General features: G+C 55.0%; 1 protein-coding gene across 3 annotated transcripts in view; it reads right to left on the bottom strand.

Moving 5' to 3' along the window:
* The window catches only part of Piezo1 (piezo type mechanosensitive ion channel component 1), a 69,029-nt gene that overhangs the window by 22,267 nt on the left and 26,264 nt on the right, over positions 1–20,498 (bottom strand). For all 3 annotated transcript variants that reach the window (XM_052166765.1, XM_052166767.1, XM_052166766.1), the window contains exons 2-5: positions 8,512–8,607; positions 1,870–1,992; positions 933–975; positions 675–813 (exon numbers count right to left, since the gene is read on the bottom strand). In XM_052166765.1, the coding sequence (XP_052022725.1) occupies positions 675–813; positions 933–975; positions 1,870–1,992; positions 8,512–8,607 (401 nt within the window). The remainder of the gene's footprint in view (positions 1–674; positions 814–932; positions 976–1,869; positions 1,993–8,511; positions 8,608–20,498) is intronic.

Below are 20,498 nucleotides of genomic sequence, written 5' to 3'. Positions count from 1 at the left end.
TAGTTCAGCTTGGCTGATGTACACGAGCGGCAGTTTCCACAGCACAGATATACTGGGGTTTCTGGGGTTTAAGAACTGGGGAGTGGAGAGATGGCTCAGCACTGGTTCAGAGCACTGACAGCTCTTCCGGAGGTCCTGAGTTCAAATTCCAGCGACCACAGGGTGGCTCACAACCATCCACAATGAGATCCGACGCCCTCTGCTGGTGTGTCTGAAGACAGCTACAGTGTACTTACATATAATAATAAATAAATCTTTTAAAAAAAAAAATGAACCGGGGACCTGCAGGGCAGGCTTCCAGTGGACAGAGCCACATACTTCTGAAAATGTAACAGAAGTTTCCTCTCCCACATCCCTCTTCTCTTGCTATAAGTAAATATCCTCCAAACTTAACATTAAAAGTCTATGTGTGCTAAAATCAAGACTGTTGCCGGGCAGTGGTGGTGGGCACACACCATTTATCTCAGCACTCAGGAGGGAGGAGCAGATGGGGCTCTGTGAGTTTAAGGCTAGCCTAGTCTACAAATTGAATTCTAGGACAGCCTGGGCTGTGTTACGCAGAGAAACCCTGTCTCAAACAAACCAAACCAAACCAAATAAATACAATTAAAACTGTCAGAGAGGGTCTTGAGCACTAACACCTCACCCCCATCATAGCTGCCGCAGTCCCTTACCGGCTCCTGGGTGCGCTGACTCTGACGGGCTTTCCTCGTGAGGCGTCCACAGAGGCCAAGGCAAAGGGAGGACGCCACCAGCACTCCCAGGTCAGGTGCCACCAGCCTGGTGGTGTTAAAGATGTCCTTCAGGTCCAGCCTGAGAAGGGAGAAGGGCAGGGAGAGCAGAGATGGAGGGGTGTGAGATGTGAGGGCATCCTTAGGATCCAGAGACCCAGAGGGGAGCTCAGAGGGGTGCGGAGGGAATGGGGATCTTACCTTGTAACCCCTATGTGTTGAGACACCTTCACCCAAAGGCTGCCTGTAGAGAAAGGGCTTGAGGAAGAAGGTTCTGGGCCAGGCAGGGCACCCAGTGGTTATTCCTGGGAGACCCAGGGACCCTGAGGGCTGCTAGTGATCTCACAGAGAACAGAGTATCAGTGACTCAGGAATGCTGAATATGTCACTTTTTTTTGGGGGGGGGGAAACAGTGTCTATTATAATCCTGGCTGAAAGTTGCTATGTAGACCAGGCTGGCCCCGAACTCACAGCAATCCTCCTGCTTCTACCTCCCAATGCCATGCCTGGCTGAAAATGCCATCTTTACAGACAGGGGAACTGAAGGTAGCCAGGTAGAGTCATGCTGCCTGGTTGGTCCATGGGCTGTGAGTGGCAGGACGGCAGGAAGTCTCTCAGACAGGTAGGCGGGGCTGGGAATGGCCTAGGAAGCTGCACGGAGCTCTAGAGTGGTGGAGACTTGAAGCCCAGGACTTCTACACATAAGGCTGGGGTACACTCTGCACATAAAGCTGATAGCAGTTCCTGCCTGACTAGAAGGCAGGTTCCCACTGGAGACACTATACACAGGTACAAGGACGGGGACCCTGAGGACGGACGGACGGGGACCCTGAGGACCCCTGGTGTTACACAGGAGGAAGATGTAGACAGGCGGACAAGGAAGGCCTGAGCTGTTCCCCCTGATGCTGTTCTGGGACCACATCACCGCCAGGAGCATGTGAGCTGGGCCCATCTGGGCCACACACAAATCGTGGTCAGGCACCTGGGTGCAGCCCATAGTAGGTGAAGCCTGGGTGAGGCAGGGTGGTCCAACGAGGCTGGGGGCCTGAGGTTCCCGGCTGGCCTCCTCACCCCCTCTACCCCATGACTGCTGTCCTCAGGTCTGCTACCAACCCCCAGTCGCTCCTCCACCACTTACAGTTCTGTCCCAGAAGCTGGTCCAGGTGAGGCACGGTGTGTAGGCATATCTGGAAGGCAAGGTGGGCCACCAGGAAGAGGAGGCTGAGGCAGAGTAGTGCCCGAAGCAGGCGACCTGTGTGACCTGTGACAGAGTGGGTGGAACACGGATCAGCGGGATACCGCTCACACTGACAACCTCCAGGTGGACCATGTCCTGTCCATGTGCCTGAGACACGCCAAGTGTGGACACAGCTGCAAGGACTAGGACTCGGTGCCACCCAGGAGGCAGCAGAAGCGTTTGGTGACAAGAGTGACCCACGGGGGTGCTTATTCCCTCGAGGCGGGGCACAGACTGATGCCTGTTTAGCGGACACTGTTGTGACTCTAGTTTCTAAATGGGAATGTCAGCCTGGAATGGGGAAGGGACTGCTAGAGACTGTTTGGGGAAGTTTAGGGGGCAACTCTGGCTCCCTTCTATCTTGGTACATGCAGAGGCATCCTGTCCCCCAAAGAGTAAGCCCCCTGAACAGGGGAGACGCAATTGAATTTTCTTATTTAGTGAGCATATAGGGACATCACTGCTAGGTCTTGGGAATGAGGAGAAGCAAACAGAAAAGAAACCATTACCAACCACCGCTATCTCACCTGCCCCTGCATGGAGGCTGGAATGAAGCCACGAGAAGGGCGGTATCCCAGAGAAGGGGCCGGGGAGAGAGGGGAAAACGCCTCCTAATGAGTGGGTTGCTGGTTGCCAGCTGCCTGCATTTGGAGTATTGCAGAGCAGAGGCGTCCGGCACTCAGTCACACAAAGCCATGGCGAACAGGGCAGAGCCGGCCCCAACCTCAGGCCCCGCTGAGTAGCAGCCCTCTAAGATTGCGTTCTACTGATCACTTCATGGGAAAGACACAGGCCAGGAGTCAGCCATCAAACCACGGGACCCTTGTCACACAGGGCACGCTGTGCTTGGCAGGCTATACATTCACACTAAGTATGTTCCACAGCCATGCCCGGCCTCCAACCACCCCAGCTAGCTCACCCAGCAGGGAGGCCCTGGGCTGTAGACCAGGCTAGGTGCTCATAGCCTGGTCAGGGATGATATACGGCCCTGGTCCTTGCGTTTGCCCTCTGAGAGGGGGAGGGCATCTCACACCTAGACAGAGATTGGGGTTAGCCTCTAACCCGTTGCCTGCTGGTGGTCATCCTGCTGTAGCAGCTTTGTCAGATCAGGGCCACCAGGCCACTGAGGCCATCATCGCTGAAAACCTCAGAGCCACAGGTCTCTCCCACAAGGGCAGCCCAAAAAAGTCACACCGGTCATCTCTTCACGGGGCTACCACAGCCAATATGTCTGCCCTGCGCAGTTTCCTGGGCACAATCCAAATGTGCGGAATAGACTCAGAACTGACCTTGGTCCCCCGGGGGCTAGCTTCCTTGGTGACACCCATCCCATTTTTTCCTCCCTGTGGGCCCACCCCAGAAGGTTCTAGTACTCAGCCACACTGTGCATTCTGTCTCGCTGGCTCTGAGCTAAGCCTTGAGCACCAGAGGGCAGGGTGAGGCTCCAGTGGTTCAAGTCCAGCCTCTGGGAAGGCATCAGAACAAATGAGAGACAAGCTTCACCACAGGACGAGATTATCACCACGAGCAACCCTGACATCAGAGCCAGAGGGCCCTTCCTCTGGTGAAGGTATGAGAGCTGGAGAGATGGCTCAGTGGTTAAGGGCACCGACTGCTCTTCCAGAGGTCCTGAGTTCAAATCCCAGCAACCACATGGTGGCTCACAACCATCTGTCATGGGATCTGATGCCTCTTCTGGTGTCTGAAGACAGTTATGGTGTTCTTACATATCATCAATCAATCAATCAATCAATCAATCAATCAATCTTAACCAGGCAGTGGTGGCACATATCTTTAATCCCAGCAGTTGGGAGGCAAAGGCAAGCAGATTTCTGAGTTTGAGGCCAGCCTGGTCTACAGAGTGAGTTCCAGGACAGCCTGGCTACACAGAGAAACCCTGTCTCAGAAAACAAAAAAGAGAGAAAGAGAGAGAGGTGAAGGTGTGCTGGTTCCTGTCAGAAGAACCAGAAGGGAGGGTCCTGAGGACCCCATGGAAGGTCCTGAGTGCGAGGGAGGGCAGGTGCAGCGTGGGCAGACAGGAGGTCAACGCTGACCATCCCAGCGATGAACAATGCAGGTGGAGACACGGTCCTCCTTGGAAACTATCACCACTGGGAACCACAACTACAGTCACAGAGAGGGCATGTCAGGGCAGATCTGAGTGAGGGCAGAAGGCGTGTCGTGTAGTGGGGGGGTGGGTAGGCTATGGTGGACCAGCCTGGGTAGGCCATGGTGGACCAGCCTGGGAGACGGCCCCATGGAAGTTAGAGGGCAGCGGGTCTCTGGGGGAGGCCTCCTGGGTCACGGTAGGCCCTGAAGTCCAGTGAGGGTGACATAGGCTAACTGCACGCGGAGCCTAGCGCAGCAGGGAGAGAACGAGCTGGCTCAGTGTGGCAGGCTCTACAGAATAAACCCTGACCTCCTGACTCCTGGGGACGGCAGTGGGGACCACTCTGGAATGAGCACACTACCGCCACCATCACAGTCGCCACCACCGCCACCATCACAGTCGCCACCACCGCCACCATCACAGTCGCCACCACCGCCACCATCACAGTCGCCACCACAGAGCTGAGCAGGGCTTCCTGCTGAGCCTTGGGAGTCTCCACTTGCACTGAGAGTCAGTCCTCGCTTGATCCTTGTCACAGCTGTGAGGTAGCAGTGACCTGGCTCCTCTCCAGGCGGGGCCTCTCTACTAGCCCGGCTTGACTGCTTCTAGCCACTCCCCTGTCATGGGGAAGAGTGCATTGGGCTTAACCAGACTTACCCAAGGCCCTGGAGGGACAGCCACCTTTGTCCCTGGCCACCTTTCTTTCCTACCACTGCCTGGGCTCTGACCCATTGGCTTGATAGAAGGAACACAACTTCAAAGAAGGAACTGTCACCCCACACTAGGACATGCCACACCCCTGTACTATTTGGACGAGTAAGGGGTTTAGCATGGCAACGAGTAACCATTGGTGAAAGTGTGCATGATTACAGGTGCCCCCTAGAAAAAACAGGGAGTGAGCTAGGGGTGGGGGTGGGGCATTCTAACAGCAGAGAGAGTGGCAGACCTGACCCCTGACCTGTGGCCTCGACCCTGCTGGGACTTCTAAAACCACTGAAGGAGGGGTCAGCAGAGGCTCGGAGGTGCTTCTCACTCTCCCCTGCTTCCCCGAATTCTTGTCTCCTTGCCACCTTCATGCCCTGTCCCCAGTGCCCACAGCCCGCCCTGGGCCTCACACTGGCTGGACTCAGCAGCACTTCCTGGCCCCTCAACACTATCTCACGAACTGTTAGCAGACACTGTCCCTCTGATGTGTGCAGAAGGGAGCACATTCTCCAGGGAGTACTGCCTAGGGTTCTAGGGAGGGAAGGGGTGCCTTTGGTACATCTGACTCCACACACCGACAGGAGGAAGAGAGGATCGCGTGGGGAATCACCCCAAAAGTTTGAACTGAGGCTCACCTGGTGAGGAGAAGATGCCGGGGAAGGCTGCTCTTGTCTACTCTGGAGCAAAGCATGGATAAACCAGAGAACAAGAAGCCAGCTGTGACCCAACATCGCAGGGGACAGGTGTGTGTCCTGAGAGGGCGAGGCAGTCAGCTCACAGGCCTAGGATCCCAGTGTCATCCAGTTACCTACCAATCAACTGTTCATCATCCCACTGTCCCTCTCCCAGTCACATGGTACCTGACAGCCGAGAGCCGTAGAGAGTGCATGCGCGCGCGCGCGTGTGTGTGTGTGTGTGTGTGCATGCGCGTGTGTGCATGTATTGTATGTGTGTATTGTGTGTGTGCAAGCGCATGTGCGTGTGTGCGTGCATGCGCACTTGCATATATGTGTGTGCGTGCATGAGTGTGTATGTGTGCATGTGTGCACACGTGGGTGTGCACGTGTACGTGTATATGTGTGTGTATGTGTGCCTGCCTGTGTGTGCATGCATGCGCATGTGTGTACATGCGTATGTGTGTGAATGTGAATGCGTGTGTGTGAATGCATGTTTGTGTGTGTGTGTGTGTGTGTGTGTGTGTGTGTGTTACACCAATGGACTGGAGAGGCTAAGACTAGAGCAGGCCCCCTCTGGGAGAGTAATGAGTAGCGAATGGGGTGGGGTGTCAAAGATCAGGGGCAGCTTGGGAGGTAACCTCTGCTAGGGCCTGGAGTCAGCTTCCTAGCTCTAAATTACAAGCAGGCCGCTGGGTGCAGATCCCGCACACCCCGGGGTCTGATATATCCCAACTCTGCCCTGTCCTGCCTTGTCCTACCTGGGACACCCAGTCCTAAGCTGGTCTAGCATCTCCTTCTTGTGCAGCCCGGCTTCGGCTCGGCCTCTGAGAATCAGGCAGCCGCCTACGTGGGGAACAGGGCCCAGCAGTGTCAGACCTTCCAGGAGCCAGTGCCAGGGCAGCAGCTGCGCAAACCATCAACACGCACAGGGCGCTCCATTCTGCACCGGCGGGCTTCACATTTTCCTCTCACACCCGGAAAAACCAGGCAGCATCGTGTCCCCGAAGGGCCTCTAAGGCTGGGCAGATAGAGAGCTGGAGGGTCGAGAGGGAAAGGTTTCCCACCCTGCTTTCCAAGTCTCCTTCACGCTACGCCCGCCTGGCTGGGAGTCTGTGCCTCCCACGGCTGATCAGGAGTATTTCCAGCTGTTCGCAGGGCATGAAATGGTCTTGAGACAAGATGTTTCCAAAGAGATCCTGGGGACAGAGGGCGGGGACAGAGGGCCTGTGCTCTGTGGTGAGCAAAGTATGGAAACCAGACCTTCGCCAGAGGCTCAACCCAGGAGGAAGGACTTGGTGCCTAGGCTGTGTGTCTCAGAGGGGCCCAGTGTCTGGCTCAGGGTCCAGGGGCTGCCAGCACGCTCTTCAGGCTGCGGTCCTTAAGTATCTATCTGTCCCTGCACCCCCAGATGCCACCCATCCTCTAAGACCTTCTAGTTCCAAAGCACGCCAGACTGGGCAATCTCCCTGCTATGGTTGGCAGAATGGGGAACCCAAAGGCAGCCCTGCCCCATCTCTGTCCCCATACACATGTGACTCACATGGCAGAGTGGTGGGTCTGATGTCACAGCTAACAACAAGGGGAGTCTGTCCTGAAGCACCGGTGGCTGTCATCACAGAGCATTAGCAGTGAAGGGAGCTATAGAGCCATGGGACACAGAGAGGATTCGGCCGGCCGGCGGTGCCAGGAGCCAAAGATGCCCCCAAAAGAAGAAGAGCCAGGAAGCCGATCTCTGAAGCCCCCTGGAAAGGCACAACTGGGTTCACAACCTGACTGCAGCCCCATAAGCCAGTGGGTGTGGCTCCCGGCAGGGTGGCTTGTTACAGGAAGTTCACTCTCACTAGGGCCCACACATGCTCACACCACACTCTGAGGGCGGAGCCAAGGCTGTAAGTGCCTTCCCAGCCCCGGGCCGTCACATTAGACCCAGCCCTGACCTTTGTTGACCCTCAGACACGGTCTGTGACACGGGCAGGGTCTCTCAGTTCAGTGCAATGTTCCCCAGATCACTGCCACGCGGATCTGAACCCCACAAACCCAGAAGACAACAAAGGGTCTTCTCTACTTTAGGAGTGCAGGCTGGACAGATGGCTCAGCGGTTAGAGCACTGACTGCTTTTCCAGAGGTCCTGAGTTCAGCAACCACATGGTGGCTCACTACCATCTGTAATGAGATCTGACGCCCTCTTCTGGGATGTCTGAAGACAGCTACAGCGTACTTACATATAATAAATAAGTAAATCTTTTTAAAAACAGAAGGAATGGGGTACACTTGGGAATGGGTCACTGAGCATGTACCAAACACCACAAAACAGACTCTAGGCACCTACAGCGCAGCTGAGCAGAGCCCTAGGATGTCCCACCCCTCTGAGGCTGCTGCCTCAGCTGCCTGGGCTATGAGGACACTTCCTACGTCATCCTGTGGAAACCTGAGGCACAGCAGTGACCTTGTCCTGTTTTGTCGTGATCCCACTGTCCACTCCCACGCATGGACACAAAGCTGAGGATGGTCTGCATGTCCTCCACTGTTTGGAAGGCAGGACACAGTGCAGCATACCCCTGCCCTGCTCACATCCTGACAAAGCCCGCTGTGGCCCAATTCCTTACATAGCAAGGTGGTCCGAAGTAAGGCCTGACTTTACAGGGTGATAGAGACAAGCCGGCAGGAGCCTCTCCAGGTAGAACAACTTCGTCAGTCCTGGCAACTTACCTAGAAGGAGGAATGGACTACCGCGCAGATCCCTAAACCTTCTACCTGCATTGGGACAACTAGGACCCACTGATTCCCTCTGCCTTCTGAGGGACACTCAGTGACAGACATACATCCCTTCCCCTGTCACTTTCAAGGACAACAGAGCAGCCTGCAACAAGCAACTGGCAAGAATTCAAAAAACGGAACCAGCTACAGGGGTGCACTGAAGGAACCCTTAGACCCCAGAGGACTTACCCAGGCTGCTAAAACTGAGCCAAGTCTGTGACTGTATGTAGGGTACCTATCCAGAGTCCCCCCAAGGAGCTGGGCTCCATCCCCACCCCCGATCCTGCCCCTTACCTGGTATGCTGTGTCTTGAGGGACCTGGAAGCCAGGGCAGCAGCAGCAGAAACAGCAAATAGACCAAGGAGAGGGCATTGAAGCGTAACAGGGAGGCTAGAAGGGAGAAAACAGTTAGTACACCAACAGGAGGGGCAGCCCTCGCCTAGGGGTTGGGGGAGCAGTACCCCCCCCCCGTGCCCCTCTCTCACACTTGTAAGCCTGCGTATATAAGGCTTGTGCACCACAGACAGAAAATCCATGTTCCCGTCACCCGACGCCCAGGTCCCTGATACCCCAGGACTCTCCCAAAGTAACCCATGTACCCATCCACGGATACGCACAAGGCCACTCGACACAATCCTACCCATGCAGGGCTCTGGCGCCCACTCCTCCTCAACTTGCTTTTCCTTCTGTTTGACGTTTCGTTTATTGATTGACAGGTAGCTCAACTAAGAAATGGTTCCACGTGGGAAGTCCCTGGAGCTGGGGAACGGCGTGTGTGGCTCTAAAGCGGACTCCTCGCACCTCTCTGCCTGCACGTGTCCCCTACCTGTCCCAGCTTCCCTCTGGGAACTTCCCTGATACCCTGCTGCCCTACACCGTCCTGGTGACGTCTGCCAGGGAGGCCAAAGAACCTGAAGCAAAGGCAGATAAGGTGGCTGGCCACTGACCAAATGAGCACGTTTCTCCCCAGAAACGCGGGGTTTTCTAGGAGACAAGGTTCTGGGACCCTACACAGTCTTCATTCCCAGCCATTTCTACCCGTACTATGGGGTACAAAAGGAGCCAGGCCAAAGAGGGTCTACATGTTGTGTGAGAGAGCCCAGCTACCCACAGTGCCCCTCACTACAAGCTGTCCTCTTGATGTCCACAACTCAGGCAAGTGCTATTTTCAGAAATGGCCTGCCCTAGACAGGCAGGGTTAGCAGACCGTGAGCTAGAGCCAGGGTACATCCAGAACCCCGATTCCCTCCTGGACAAAGGAACCCCAAGACTGGACTTTCTGTGGCCAGGAGCATCAACCCCACCTCACCATCCCTCTGAGGGTCCCCTCCTCAGAGCAGGCATCCTCCACGCATCCTCCCCAAGTGTGTGAACCATGAACCCACCAACAGACCTGGACAGCTAGGGCAGACCTGACCTTGGGGACAGAAACTGGCCACAGACACAGGCTCCCCTGGAAGGAAGTGGTGGGGACCCAGAGTGTATAGTACATTAAAATTTTTTTAAATTGTGCTATAAATGATATTGCCAGTGCCCAAACAAAAACAAACAAACAAACAAAAACCTAAGCTGAATCAGGTCACCTCTTCAGGTAACACTGCCCACGTTGGGTGGGTGACTCCATCTGAATTCAGCTTGTACTGTTTCAAAACCCCTGACACAGTCTTCCTCCAGGATCATAGTGGACACGAGAAGGATCCAAACTCCCAAGATGTATTCAAACCGCTGCTTGAAGGAGCCTGGCAGCGGGGGGCGGGAAGGGGGTGGTAGTGGGGAGGGCGGGAGGGGGTGGTAGTGGGGAGGGCGGGAGGGGGTGGTAGTCGGGAGGATGGCGTGTTGACCACGGTTGCACTTCTCTCGGCTCCCAAGGGCCTCCCTGGAGTCAGGGTTCTGTCTTCCTCCTGACATACATTGGCTACCATGCAAGGCTCAGCTCTCCTAAATCAAATCTGAAGTTTACAACAATGATACTTTTTTTTTTTAAAAAAATCGGCCAGGCGGTGGTGGCGCACACCTGTGATCCCAGCACTCCGGGAGGCAGAGGCAGGCGGATTTCTGAGTTCGAGGCCAGCCTGGTGTACAGAGTGAGTTCCAGGACAGCCAGGGCTACAGAGAGAAACCTTGTCTCAAAAAAAAAAAAAAAAAAAAAAAATCAAAAAAAAAAAATCGGTCTTCCAGGCCCAAGAGGCAGGAGGGAAGCACACTTGTGGCCATGCTTCCCGAAATCCCCTGCTTTCCAGGGCTTCACTGCTCAGCCCAGCCAGGGCAGTCCGGCCCCGTCTCACAGAGGCAGCGCCCTCTGTCAGGTAGACGTCCACACAGCTGTCCATCGGCTCATCGCGCTTGTCCACCTGTCTATCCAGCCGACCGCCCACCTGTCCACTCATCCACAGGCCCCTGAGAATCCTCCCATCTAACACCCCTGATGTGCCAGGTCCTGCCTCTGAGGACACTGGTCTAATGTCCTCATAGCCCGGGAATGCCAGCACGGAACCAGTCCAAGTACGTGAGGGGCAGTGATCAAAAGCCCATGACAGGAGCTGAGGGGACGTGTGGCATGGGCTGAGGAACCAAAGTTCAGATCACCAGAACCCACAAAAAAAGATGAAAAGCCAGGCTAGGGCGTGTCTTGGTGGCTTGCCGAAGGAGCCTGATGACCTGAGTCTGGATCCCCAGAATTATGCAAAAGCCAGATGTAATCCCAGCACACCTCTACCAGGAGATGGGAGAGAGAGAGGAGACTCACCAGAAGCAGTCAGGCCGGCTAGCTTGGCCAAAGCATCAGGGATTAACAGAAACCCTGTGCCAAACAAGGCAGAAGGTGACAGCCGACACCCAAACTCGCCCTTTGGCTTCCACGAGCACGCTGTGACGTGCATGTACCTGTGTTCACACACAAACACACACCACACACACACCACACACCACACACACACACACACACACACACACACACACACACACACGCACACTTAAACTATGAGCAGTAGATTGACGCAGGTATGAAATGCTGTGTGTGGTAGTTAGCACACCTCTAACTTCAGGAGAGGAGGGTGTGGAGACAAGGACAGGTGGATCCCCAGAGCTCAATGGCCAATCAGGCCAACTGATAAACTCCAAAATAAGGTGGGACATGGCTGAAGAAGACTCCTGACTTTGAATTCTGGCTTCCGCAAACACATCCTGTGAATGGCGGCCAACATGGCCCTGGGGAGCAGAGACAGATGCTTTACCCTGCAGCCTGCTTGGCAAGCTTAAAACTCAGACCCCGAGGCTCTTGCGTGTCCTGGGGAGGGGGGGGAGGCTGAAGTTTATTTATTTTTTTTAAGAATTATTTATTTGGGCTGGAGAGATGTCTCAGCGGTTAAGAGCGCTGGCTGTTCTTCCAAAAGTCCTCAGTTCAAATCCCATGAGTTCAACCACATGGTGGCTCACAACCATCCGTAATAAGATCTGACACCCTCTTCTGGTGAACCTGAAGACAGCTACAGTGAACTTATATATAACAATAAACAAATCATTGGGTCAGAGCAAGCAGGACCGGAGCGAGCAGAGGTCCTGGGTTCAATTCCCAGCAACCACATGATGGCTCACAACCATCTGGACAGCTACAGTGTACTCCTATACATAAGATAAATAAATGTATATATTTTTAAAAAATATTTATTTATTTATTTTATGTATAGGAGTACACTGTAGCCGTCTTCAACACACCAGAAGAGGGCACTGTATCCCATTACAGATGGTTGTGAGGCACTGTGTGGTTGCTGGGAATTGAACCCAGGACCTCTGAAAGAGCAGCCAGTGCTCTTAACTGCTGAGCCATCTCTCCAACTCAGAGGCTAAAGTTTAACTGTTATCAAGTTTCAGTCAGAAAAATGAGATGGCCCTGAGGTGGCCATTAGTGACATATGAGGATGTGCCTAATGCCACCGCACTATTAAAAATAGATTAAGATGGCAAACTTCGTGGACATATGTTTTACCGGAATAAATAAATGAATATTGTCCAAAAATCTGTGAAGGGCTCCTGAAACCAGAGAGCCAAGATGGCAAGGGGTAGAAACTTCCATGCCTAGCCCCCTGGCAACAAGGGAGTGTGATATGGTCTCCTGTGAGGCCTGGCCTCCCCACTACTCCCAACCCCAAGTGGGGCCAGGAGAACCCTAAATATGGCCAAAGGTAGGAAATGCAAATCGAGGGACCAGGCTGAGGATAATGCCCCGCCCTGCCTCAGCCACACAGGGCAGCTTGGGAGATGCACAAGCCCCAAGTTCTTCCCTTTCTCCCACCTCTTTTCCTTCCTGCTGGCCCCTCAGTGTAGAGCTGCCCCATCGCTGTACAGATAAACACAGGCTATGTCCAGAGACTAACACTGCACCCAAGGAAACAGGCTCCGAGGCACAGCCTGACACGCCAGCCATCATTCCTCCCAGATCATCACACCTCAAGAGCAAGAAGCCAGCCAGAAGAGCGAGCCTCGCTCGCTCGCTCGCTCGGGCCAGCGGGACAGCTCTTGCTTCTGGGAAGAGCAGGAAAGAAACATTGAGAGGCAAGAAAGCCAGGCTGTGTTGGGACGCCAGGGTGCTCCCCTGGTCCTGGTGGGGTAGTGGTTGACATCATTGATGGGACTGTCATAACCAAGATGAGCTGTGCCGGAGGTCAGAGGTGAGGTATCCTTCATGGCGAGCAGACTGGAGGGGACAGGCTCGCCTTTGTTCTTGAAGGTGGGGGACAAAGACATTCCTAAAAGAAGGCAGAGCCTCAGCCTGCTCTGGTGGAGCCGCTGGGCAAAGCCTGTGATTTCACAGGAAACAGGCCTTTCCTGAGCCAGCAACAATGGGACAGCCAGCAGCAGCAGGAAGGGCCCCTTGCAGGCCAGGCCAGCTCACGCTTAACCCTTTGTAGACCCTCGCCCTACAGCATGAAGCTGAAGACCCTCACCCTTGCTAACACCCACTCTGGGGTCCTCAAGCCATGGCTGAGGGGCAGTGAAGCCCTCAGAGTGGCTCCCCTGGACTCTGAGTGGCCCAGAGCAGAGCGATGCTTGCCTCTAGCGGCAACTGTGTCAGGGAGGGAGGGTTAGGGGTCATAGGACCACACACAACCTTTGGAGAACACCACACAGAAGGCTTGTTACCATCCCTCCTACTGCGAGCGTGAAGTCAGGCCTGCAGACAGAGCTGTGAGAGAGACCTCAGCTCCCACAATCCCCCAGTCTGGCTGAGGGTAGAGGTAGGACATGACAATCCCTGGGCCTGCTGGATTCACCACTCCGTGGAGGCTCTTTGAGAGAGCCGCCCCCACTTCTTCTTCTTGGTCAAAGAAGCCTTACCCCGGAGGCAGCTGCCAGCCTCATTTGAAAATGGCTCTGAAATAGTCTGAAGCACAAGGGGGACTCCCCTGCCACAGTCAGTGCTGGACAGACAGAAGGAAAGGTGCAGGGAGGCAGTGTTGCGCTTGAGGTAACGGGATCCTTGAGAGGGCTGGGCTGTAACACGGTGAAGGCGCACACTGCTCTGCACCGGCACAGGGGGCAGACAGGCCCAAGCATAGACAAGCTTCCCGTGTGGAAGCGGTGGCATGGTGTCTTCGAGGGAAGACGGGGTGAGGAACAGACCTACTTCACCCTACTACTTCGGCCCAGCACAGACACAAGGTTGAGGGTCTCATATAGTCCCCCACCCCACCACTGACACTCCTGTCTGCACAAGAGAGGGAACAGGTACAGCCGGCCTGCCCTCCCGGCCCCTAGGCTACCTGCCTCTGAGGAGGAAACAGAAGGTACCCTGGGAGGAAAGTGTCTCTAGGCCAAAAGTCCTCAGTGAACAGAGAGGCCCTGGCGGGAGAGGGACCAGGCTAACCCAAAGGACTGCGACCCATTTCTAGGGCAGGACAGGGCTGGGCAGGGCTGGGCAGGGCCTGCTTGGGACCCTGGGGCAGCCACAGTCTTAGCCCTGGAGGAAGCGGTGTCTAGACCGGCAAGGAGCTGCGAGGCACAGTGCAGCCTGGAGCCCTCAAGGGCTGCAGCCCAGCTATGCAACAGGCTTGTCCAGTGGAGGAGTAGAGACTCCACCGGGAGACCCTGGGTCCCACAGGTGAGCACGCTGTCTGGAGAGGCCACAGCTGCCGGGTGTGTGTGGAGCCTACACCCTCAGAAGTCTTCTTCCAGGAAGGGGGGCAGCATCTGCCCCATCTCACAGCAATGCCTTAAGGCCTGGACAGTGCCACATGCAGCCCAGTGTCTGGCACAGTCCTGGGGGTGGATATTAGTCTCACAAATGTCCCCGAAACCTTGGTTTTTCAGGGATCAGAGACAGGGGTCAGAGGAAGCAATCTCTATGCCCCAGAGTCCATCTGACCAGCGTCCTGGACACATTAGTGGCTGGCACTGACTACCATTGGAGCTGGGCAGCTGATAGATCATAAGGATCTATGAGCGTAGTTTTTCTTTAGGAACTGGGCACCTTCCCACACAATGCACCACGGAGAGCCTAGTCACCAGTGGCTGTGGTGAGTACCCTGAGGTGTGTCCCTGTCCCCAGTGTGATTTATGTGTGCTAGTAAGAAGGAACTGGGACAGGCAAAGGATCTTTTGGGACTCAGGAAAGACCACAATTTTTCAACTCCAACCCACAGAAGCCAAGTAGAGCCCTGGGACTAGAGGGAACCCCATGTGTGCCATGATCACAGCAATGTGCGGTGAGGGGCCACAGCGGCCCAGGAGCCCAGGATGTGTCTTTGGGATGAATGGGACTGTGTCTAAACTAATTCCAACCACCAGAGAGGGCTGGTCACTGTGGCCTGCAGCACAGGATGAGGGCTCGGTGGGGCCCGTCAGTGTGGAGGGGAGGATACAGTACTTGCTGGGCACAGCCGAGGGGAAGGCGTTCAGAACAGGGGGACAGGAAGAGATCCCAGAAGAGGTATGGAAAGTGAGCCTGGAGGACCCAACTGAAAACCTGGCCTTCCTTTTTCCTCCTCTGTAAAAAGCACCAAAGGACTGGCGTAAAAAAAATAAATACAAGACAGAGGTCCAGGCTCTAAACCTGGCACTGTGTGCCCAGCGGGGACCAGGGAGGCTGAATAAAGCAGGGGACACTTTGGGTGAGTCTAGGACAGTAAGTGACTTTCGTCCATCTTGCCCTACGCCTGCAGAAAGTCCTGGAAGCAGCGAAATCTAGAGCTAGTCCGTGTGAGTGTCACAGAGTCCAGCCAACCCCAGAAGATGCCTTAGGGAGACCTGGTCAGCTAGCCCAACCATCTCTATTTCTGGCAAGGTGGGATGGGGAGGGAAGGGATAGGGAAACGCCCCTCCACCCTTGGCCTCGTGCCCGTACCCCGCACTGCATCCCCAGGCGGGGGCTGCTCTTGCATTTCCTCCCATTGTCAGTCAAGGGACGATGGTGCCCACAGCTCCAAGACAGGTGCGGGCCTGATCTCTTGCCCGCCATTTAGAATCCTTATTGTCGGCCCTCATGTGACCGCCTAGCCCGGCGAGCATCTGCTGCTCCTCCACAAGCCGGTGCGCTCGCCCTGGGCTGGGTCAGTGGCCTGGCCTCCTTCTCTCCTGCCATCTGTCACGCTGTCCCCTGCAAAGCAAGCAGCTCACTGTCCCTCATCACTGTCCCTCGTCCAGTGTCCGGGGGGACACAGCTGTGGCCCTGCGAGAGGTGACCAACCTGGCAACCATGGAAACAGTATCAGCAATAGCCTTCGTGTCCACTGGGATGAGTCCGCACGGAGCACAGCACCAGGGACCCCACAGATACTGGGACACGCCCTGCAACACCAGCCCCGCAGGGCACCTGGATTCCTCCCAACTGTCTGACAGCCACAGAGAAGCCCAGTCTCTCTCAGATTGCTCAGCTGAACCTCAAGAGTCCCAGCTGTCCCCGTCTATGGAGCTCCTGCAGGCACCCGAGAGATGACGCAGGCTTCTGAACAAAAGATACAGACACGGGGCTGGAGAGATGGCTCAGTGGTTAGAGCCCTGGCTGCTCTTCTAGAGGACCTGGGTTTGATTCCCAGCAACCATGTGGCAGCTTACGACTTTCTGTCCTTCCAGTTCCAGGGGACTTGACATCCTCACACAGACACACAGGCAAAACATCAATGCACGTTAAGTAGATAAATAAATCTTCTTAGAAGAAAAAAGAAAGATTATAGACATGTGAGCCAAGTTTACCATTGATTCCTTTATGTAAAAACTAAAAGCAGGGGCTAGGGAGATGGCTCAGTGGTTAAGGGCAATGACTGCCCTTCCAGAGGTCCTGAGTTCAAATCCCAGCAACCACAACCGTCTGTAATGAGATCTGATGCCCTCTTCTGGTGAGACAGCATACTTATATACATTAAATAAATAAATCTTAAACAAACAAACTCTAAAGTAAAGCAGAGGCCGGAGAGATGGCCCAGTGGTTAAAGGCACTGGTCGCGTTTCCAGAAGACCCAGTTTCAGCCCTCAGCACCCACATGGTGGCTCACAACCTCTGTAACTCGTTTCAGGGGATCCAACACCCTCTCCTGGCCTCTGCAGGCACCAGACAGGCACTTGGTGCACAGACAGGTAGGCGGCAATGCATCTATACATTTAAAATAATAAGAACTTTTATTGAAAAATAAACACACGTAACCAAGAAACTGCCCATGTATCTGATCTTTGAAAGAGAGAGGAAGGCTCTGAGGGTCCACATGATCTCTGTATGAGGGGGCCCAGAGTCATCTCACGAAGACCTCTCTAAACTGGCTTGTTCTGTGTGTCAGCTTGACACAAGTTAAGACCCATCAGACAGGAAGGAGCCTCAGTTGAAGAAATGTCTCCATGAGATCCAGTTGCAGGGGATTTTTCTCAATTACTGATTGATGGGGGAGGGCCCAGCCATTGTGGGTGGGGGCCATCAGTGATTGATAGGGGGCCCAGCCCATTGTGGGCGGGGCCATCCGGGGTGGGGGGTGGGGGGGTGGGGTCCTGGGTTCTATAGAAAAGCAGGCTGAGCAAGCCATGAGGAGCAAGCCAGTAAGCAGCACCCCTCCATGGCCTCTGCACCAGCTCCTGCTCCAGGTTCCTGTCCTGCTTGAGTTCCTGTCCCAAGCTCCTCCAGTGATCAAAGTGTAAGCTGAAACCCTTTCCTCCCCAGCTTTCTTTCTGGTCACAGTGTTTCGTGGCAGCAATCAAAACCCTAACTAAGACACAGTCCTTGGGGCTTGTAAGAAGGTCCTGTGGGGGAAGGCTGAGTCTGACCTGGGTTTGATCCCCAGGCTGCACACAGTGAGAGAACTGTCGGCATCTGTCCTGGGATCTCCACAACACGCCATGACACAGGCATACCACGCACCTAATAGACATCCATGATAAAGTTAAAATAAATATAATTCTTTTAAAAGTTTGAATTTGACATCTTCTTTTCTCATAAAAAGAATGCTGCCACACATCACCAGAGTGGCTAACACATGAGATGACTGGAAAAACAGTCAGCTGAGTATGGTCAGGCTGGGACATCGGGCCCTGTCCGTCCTTCACAGAGGTGAAGGGCGGGGCGGGGGCGGGGCACAAACTCTCTTCCTCCCAGAGCACACAGAGGCTACCAGATTAGACTCCTAGTTGGACCTGGTGGCTCAGGCCTGAGATCTCAGCCACACAGAATGCTGAGGCAGGAGGATCACAAGTTCCAGTCTGGCCTGGGATACTCAGCAAGACCTTGTCTCAAAAAATAAAAATGGCTTACACTCTAAGCACTTGGGAGGTCAAGGCCAGAAAGGTTAAGGGTGAGAAATCAGGTGAGGTCAACCTCGGCTACCTAGGGAATTCAAGGACAGTGTAGGTCACACAAGACTGCAGAGCCGGGCGGTGGTGGCGCACGCCTGTAATCCCAGCACTTGGGAGGCAGAGGCAGGCAGATTTTGAGGCCAGCCTGGTCTACAGAGTGAGTTCTAGGACAGCCAGGGCTACACAGAAAATCCCTGTCTGGGGGCGCCCCCCCCCCCCGGAACCTGACTACAGATGTGGCCTAGTGCCTCAGTGACAGAACACTTGCCTAGCGCGTGTGAAACCACCCCCAGGGTCAACCACCACAAAATACATGAGTGTATTAACCACACTAAAACCCAGATCTTCAGATCTAGGGAAGCACTGTGCTAGATCCTGCCTTCTGTCATCCCAGTTCCCTGCATGAAGTACAAGAGAGGGGAACAGACAACTGGGGTTATCTGGAGGGGGTCCTGAACCACAACCCAGCTGTTCCCCACAACCTGCTGGGATTCCTGGTTTCCCATCTGCCTTATTTGGCCTGGGCTGCAACTATAAACACTTCTGTGTGAGGGTTCTGCCAGCGGGTGGGGCCAGGCCGAGGAGGAAGAGGAAGGAGGAGGAAGACGTGTGTGGCAGAGGATTCCAGCAGAGGCCAGGCCAGGCCGGCTCCGCTCTGTGCTGGTGTCAATGAAACCCAGTGGCCACACCTGCCACCACCAGGAAGGCTGAAAACAAAAACTTAAGCCAAACCAGGCCGAGAAGGCTCCGGTCAATCCCCCTTCCTGGAAGAGGAGGGTTGGTACAGTCAGCTGAGGGTGCAGGACGAGCCAGCTGCCCGGACAAGTCCCTAAGGCTTGCGACTAAGGTTCATAGACTGGGTTAGCCTGGGCAGTGTGGCCGGGAATGGCGATCAGGCCCAGGTGCAACCAGCAGGAAAGAAAGTCAGGTCTAATGTGTGACTTCATTGCTGATTTAGAGCTATCCTCCCTTGTCACCTCTCCAGCCCCAGGTAGTCACTGGGCCTGGCAGTCATGGGAACTCTCCGTGAGAAGGCCACGGGAACCAGGCTCCCCCTTCTGCACCTAAAGCCCCTCCCATTCACACAGCAGGGACTTCAGGCCCTTGGTAATTTCAGCGCTATTCGGAGACATCCGATCTGGCTGGCCCCTTCTCTGAGTCCTTCCTGATCTGCTGGAGACAGGGAAGACAAGGGGGTGGAGAATGCCTAGCTGACACCTCTTCAGGCTCCGAAGCTGACCTGAGGCGCAGGGGCAGCTTCAAAGCACATGGAGGATAGAAAGCTCTAGGACTTTCCTTCTGCTGGAGAGAAATCGGTGCCTGTGGCGGGAGACAGACAAGAGCAGTCAGGAGGGCGTGGACCAGTCCTGGCTGAGCGAGGAGAGGGGGTCAAGTTGGGAGCTGCCCCAGCCTGAGCAGTCAGAGGAAAGGCACAGGAACATCACGTTACCTACTAGGAGCCCGGCCAAACTGCCTGGGGCTTTGGGAGCGCTTGGAGCATTTAATTACCTTAGAGTTGGGGGTTTAATTAGTTCGATGTCTGGGAAACTTGGTTTCACGCTCAACTGACCTGCATGGCGCAGGTAGAGTCATCCTGATCCTCTCGCTCTGCACCACAGTAAAACGGCCAACACGGAGGGTGGCCCGGCAGCCAGAGTGTAGGAAGAGGAGGCAGGGGCTCACAGTCACATTCTCCCACCTGTCTGAACAGATAGCCAACGTTTATGTTTCCCTCGGTCTGCCCCTAGTGACCTTGTGATACTTTGAGGAAATCCCAGGGCAAGAGGGGACGGGCTGAGAGGAGGTAGGTTATACAGGTAAGAAACAAACCAACAAACAACAAACAAACAGTGGATGCGACGGAATATGGAGCCTTGGAGGAGGTGGGAGGGATGCCCACGGCCTAGCCAGCTGGATGCGGCCTGCAAGGCGCTGTGGTAACTTGCCTCTCAGCTTCTCAATAACTTGGGGCAACTCCCCAGCACCCGCTCCTAGGAGAGCAGATCAGAGGTGCTGACGGAGGTGGCTGCCCAGAAGACCAGCAGGAAATGGCTTGGTGCTGAGCCCTAGCCCTCAACCCGGACTGCTCAGGCAAAGTGCTCGAGGGTGACACAGCCCCTGCTGGCACGCTGGCACGCTGGCAGCAGAGACGAGCTGGCAGAGGGCTGTTTGCCTCCCACCCCAAACTTCTCAGGACAGTGCTACAGAAGGCATGAGGAGAAACTCAATCTGACCATGACAGGCTCTCTTCCCAGCAGAAGCTGGGTCGATCCCAGTTAGTCAGCTAACTAACTGGTGACCTTGCTCACACACACCCCACACACACACAACCCACACTGCCCATCATACAGAGGACAGTCTGTACTTCACACTGGTCCCTTGGAGGTTTGGGACTGGAGCCACCCCAAGCTGACTACCCACAGGTGACAACTATCAACAAAAGAGGAGGGAACTCAGGGTACGGGGTGGGCCCCATTCCGTATCAGTCATCCCCACCCACTCCTCCCTGGAGG

The sequence above is a fragment of the Apodemus sylvaticus genome, chromosome 21 (assembly GCF_947179515.1).
Source record: "Apodemus sylvaticus chromosome 21, mApoSyl1.1, whole genome shotgun sequence".
NCBI classification, from domain to species: Eukaryota; Metazoa; Chordata; class Mammalia; order Rodentia; family Muridae; genus Apodemus; species Apodemus sylvaticus.
Note: the sequence above shows the minus strand (reverse complement) of the source record. Positions and strands in the feature narration are given on the sequence as shown.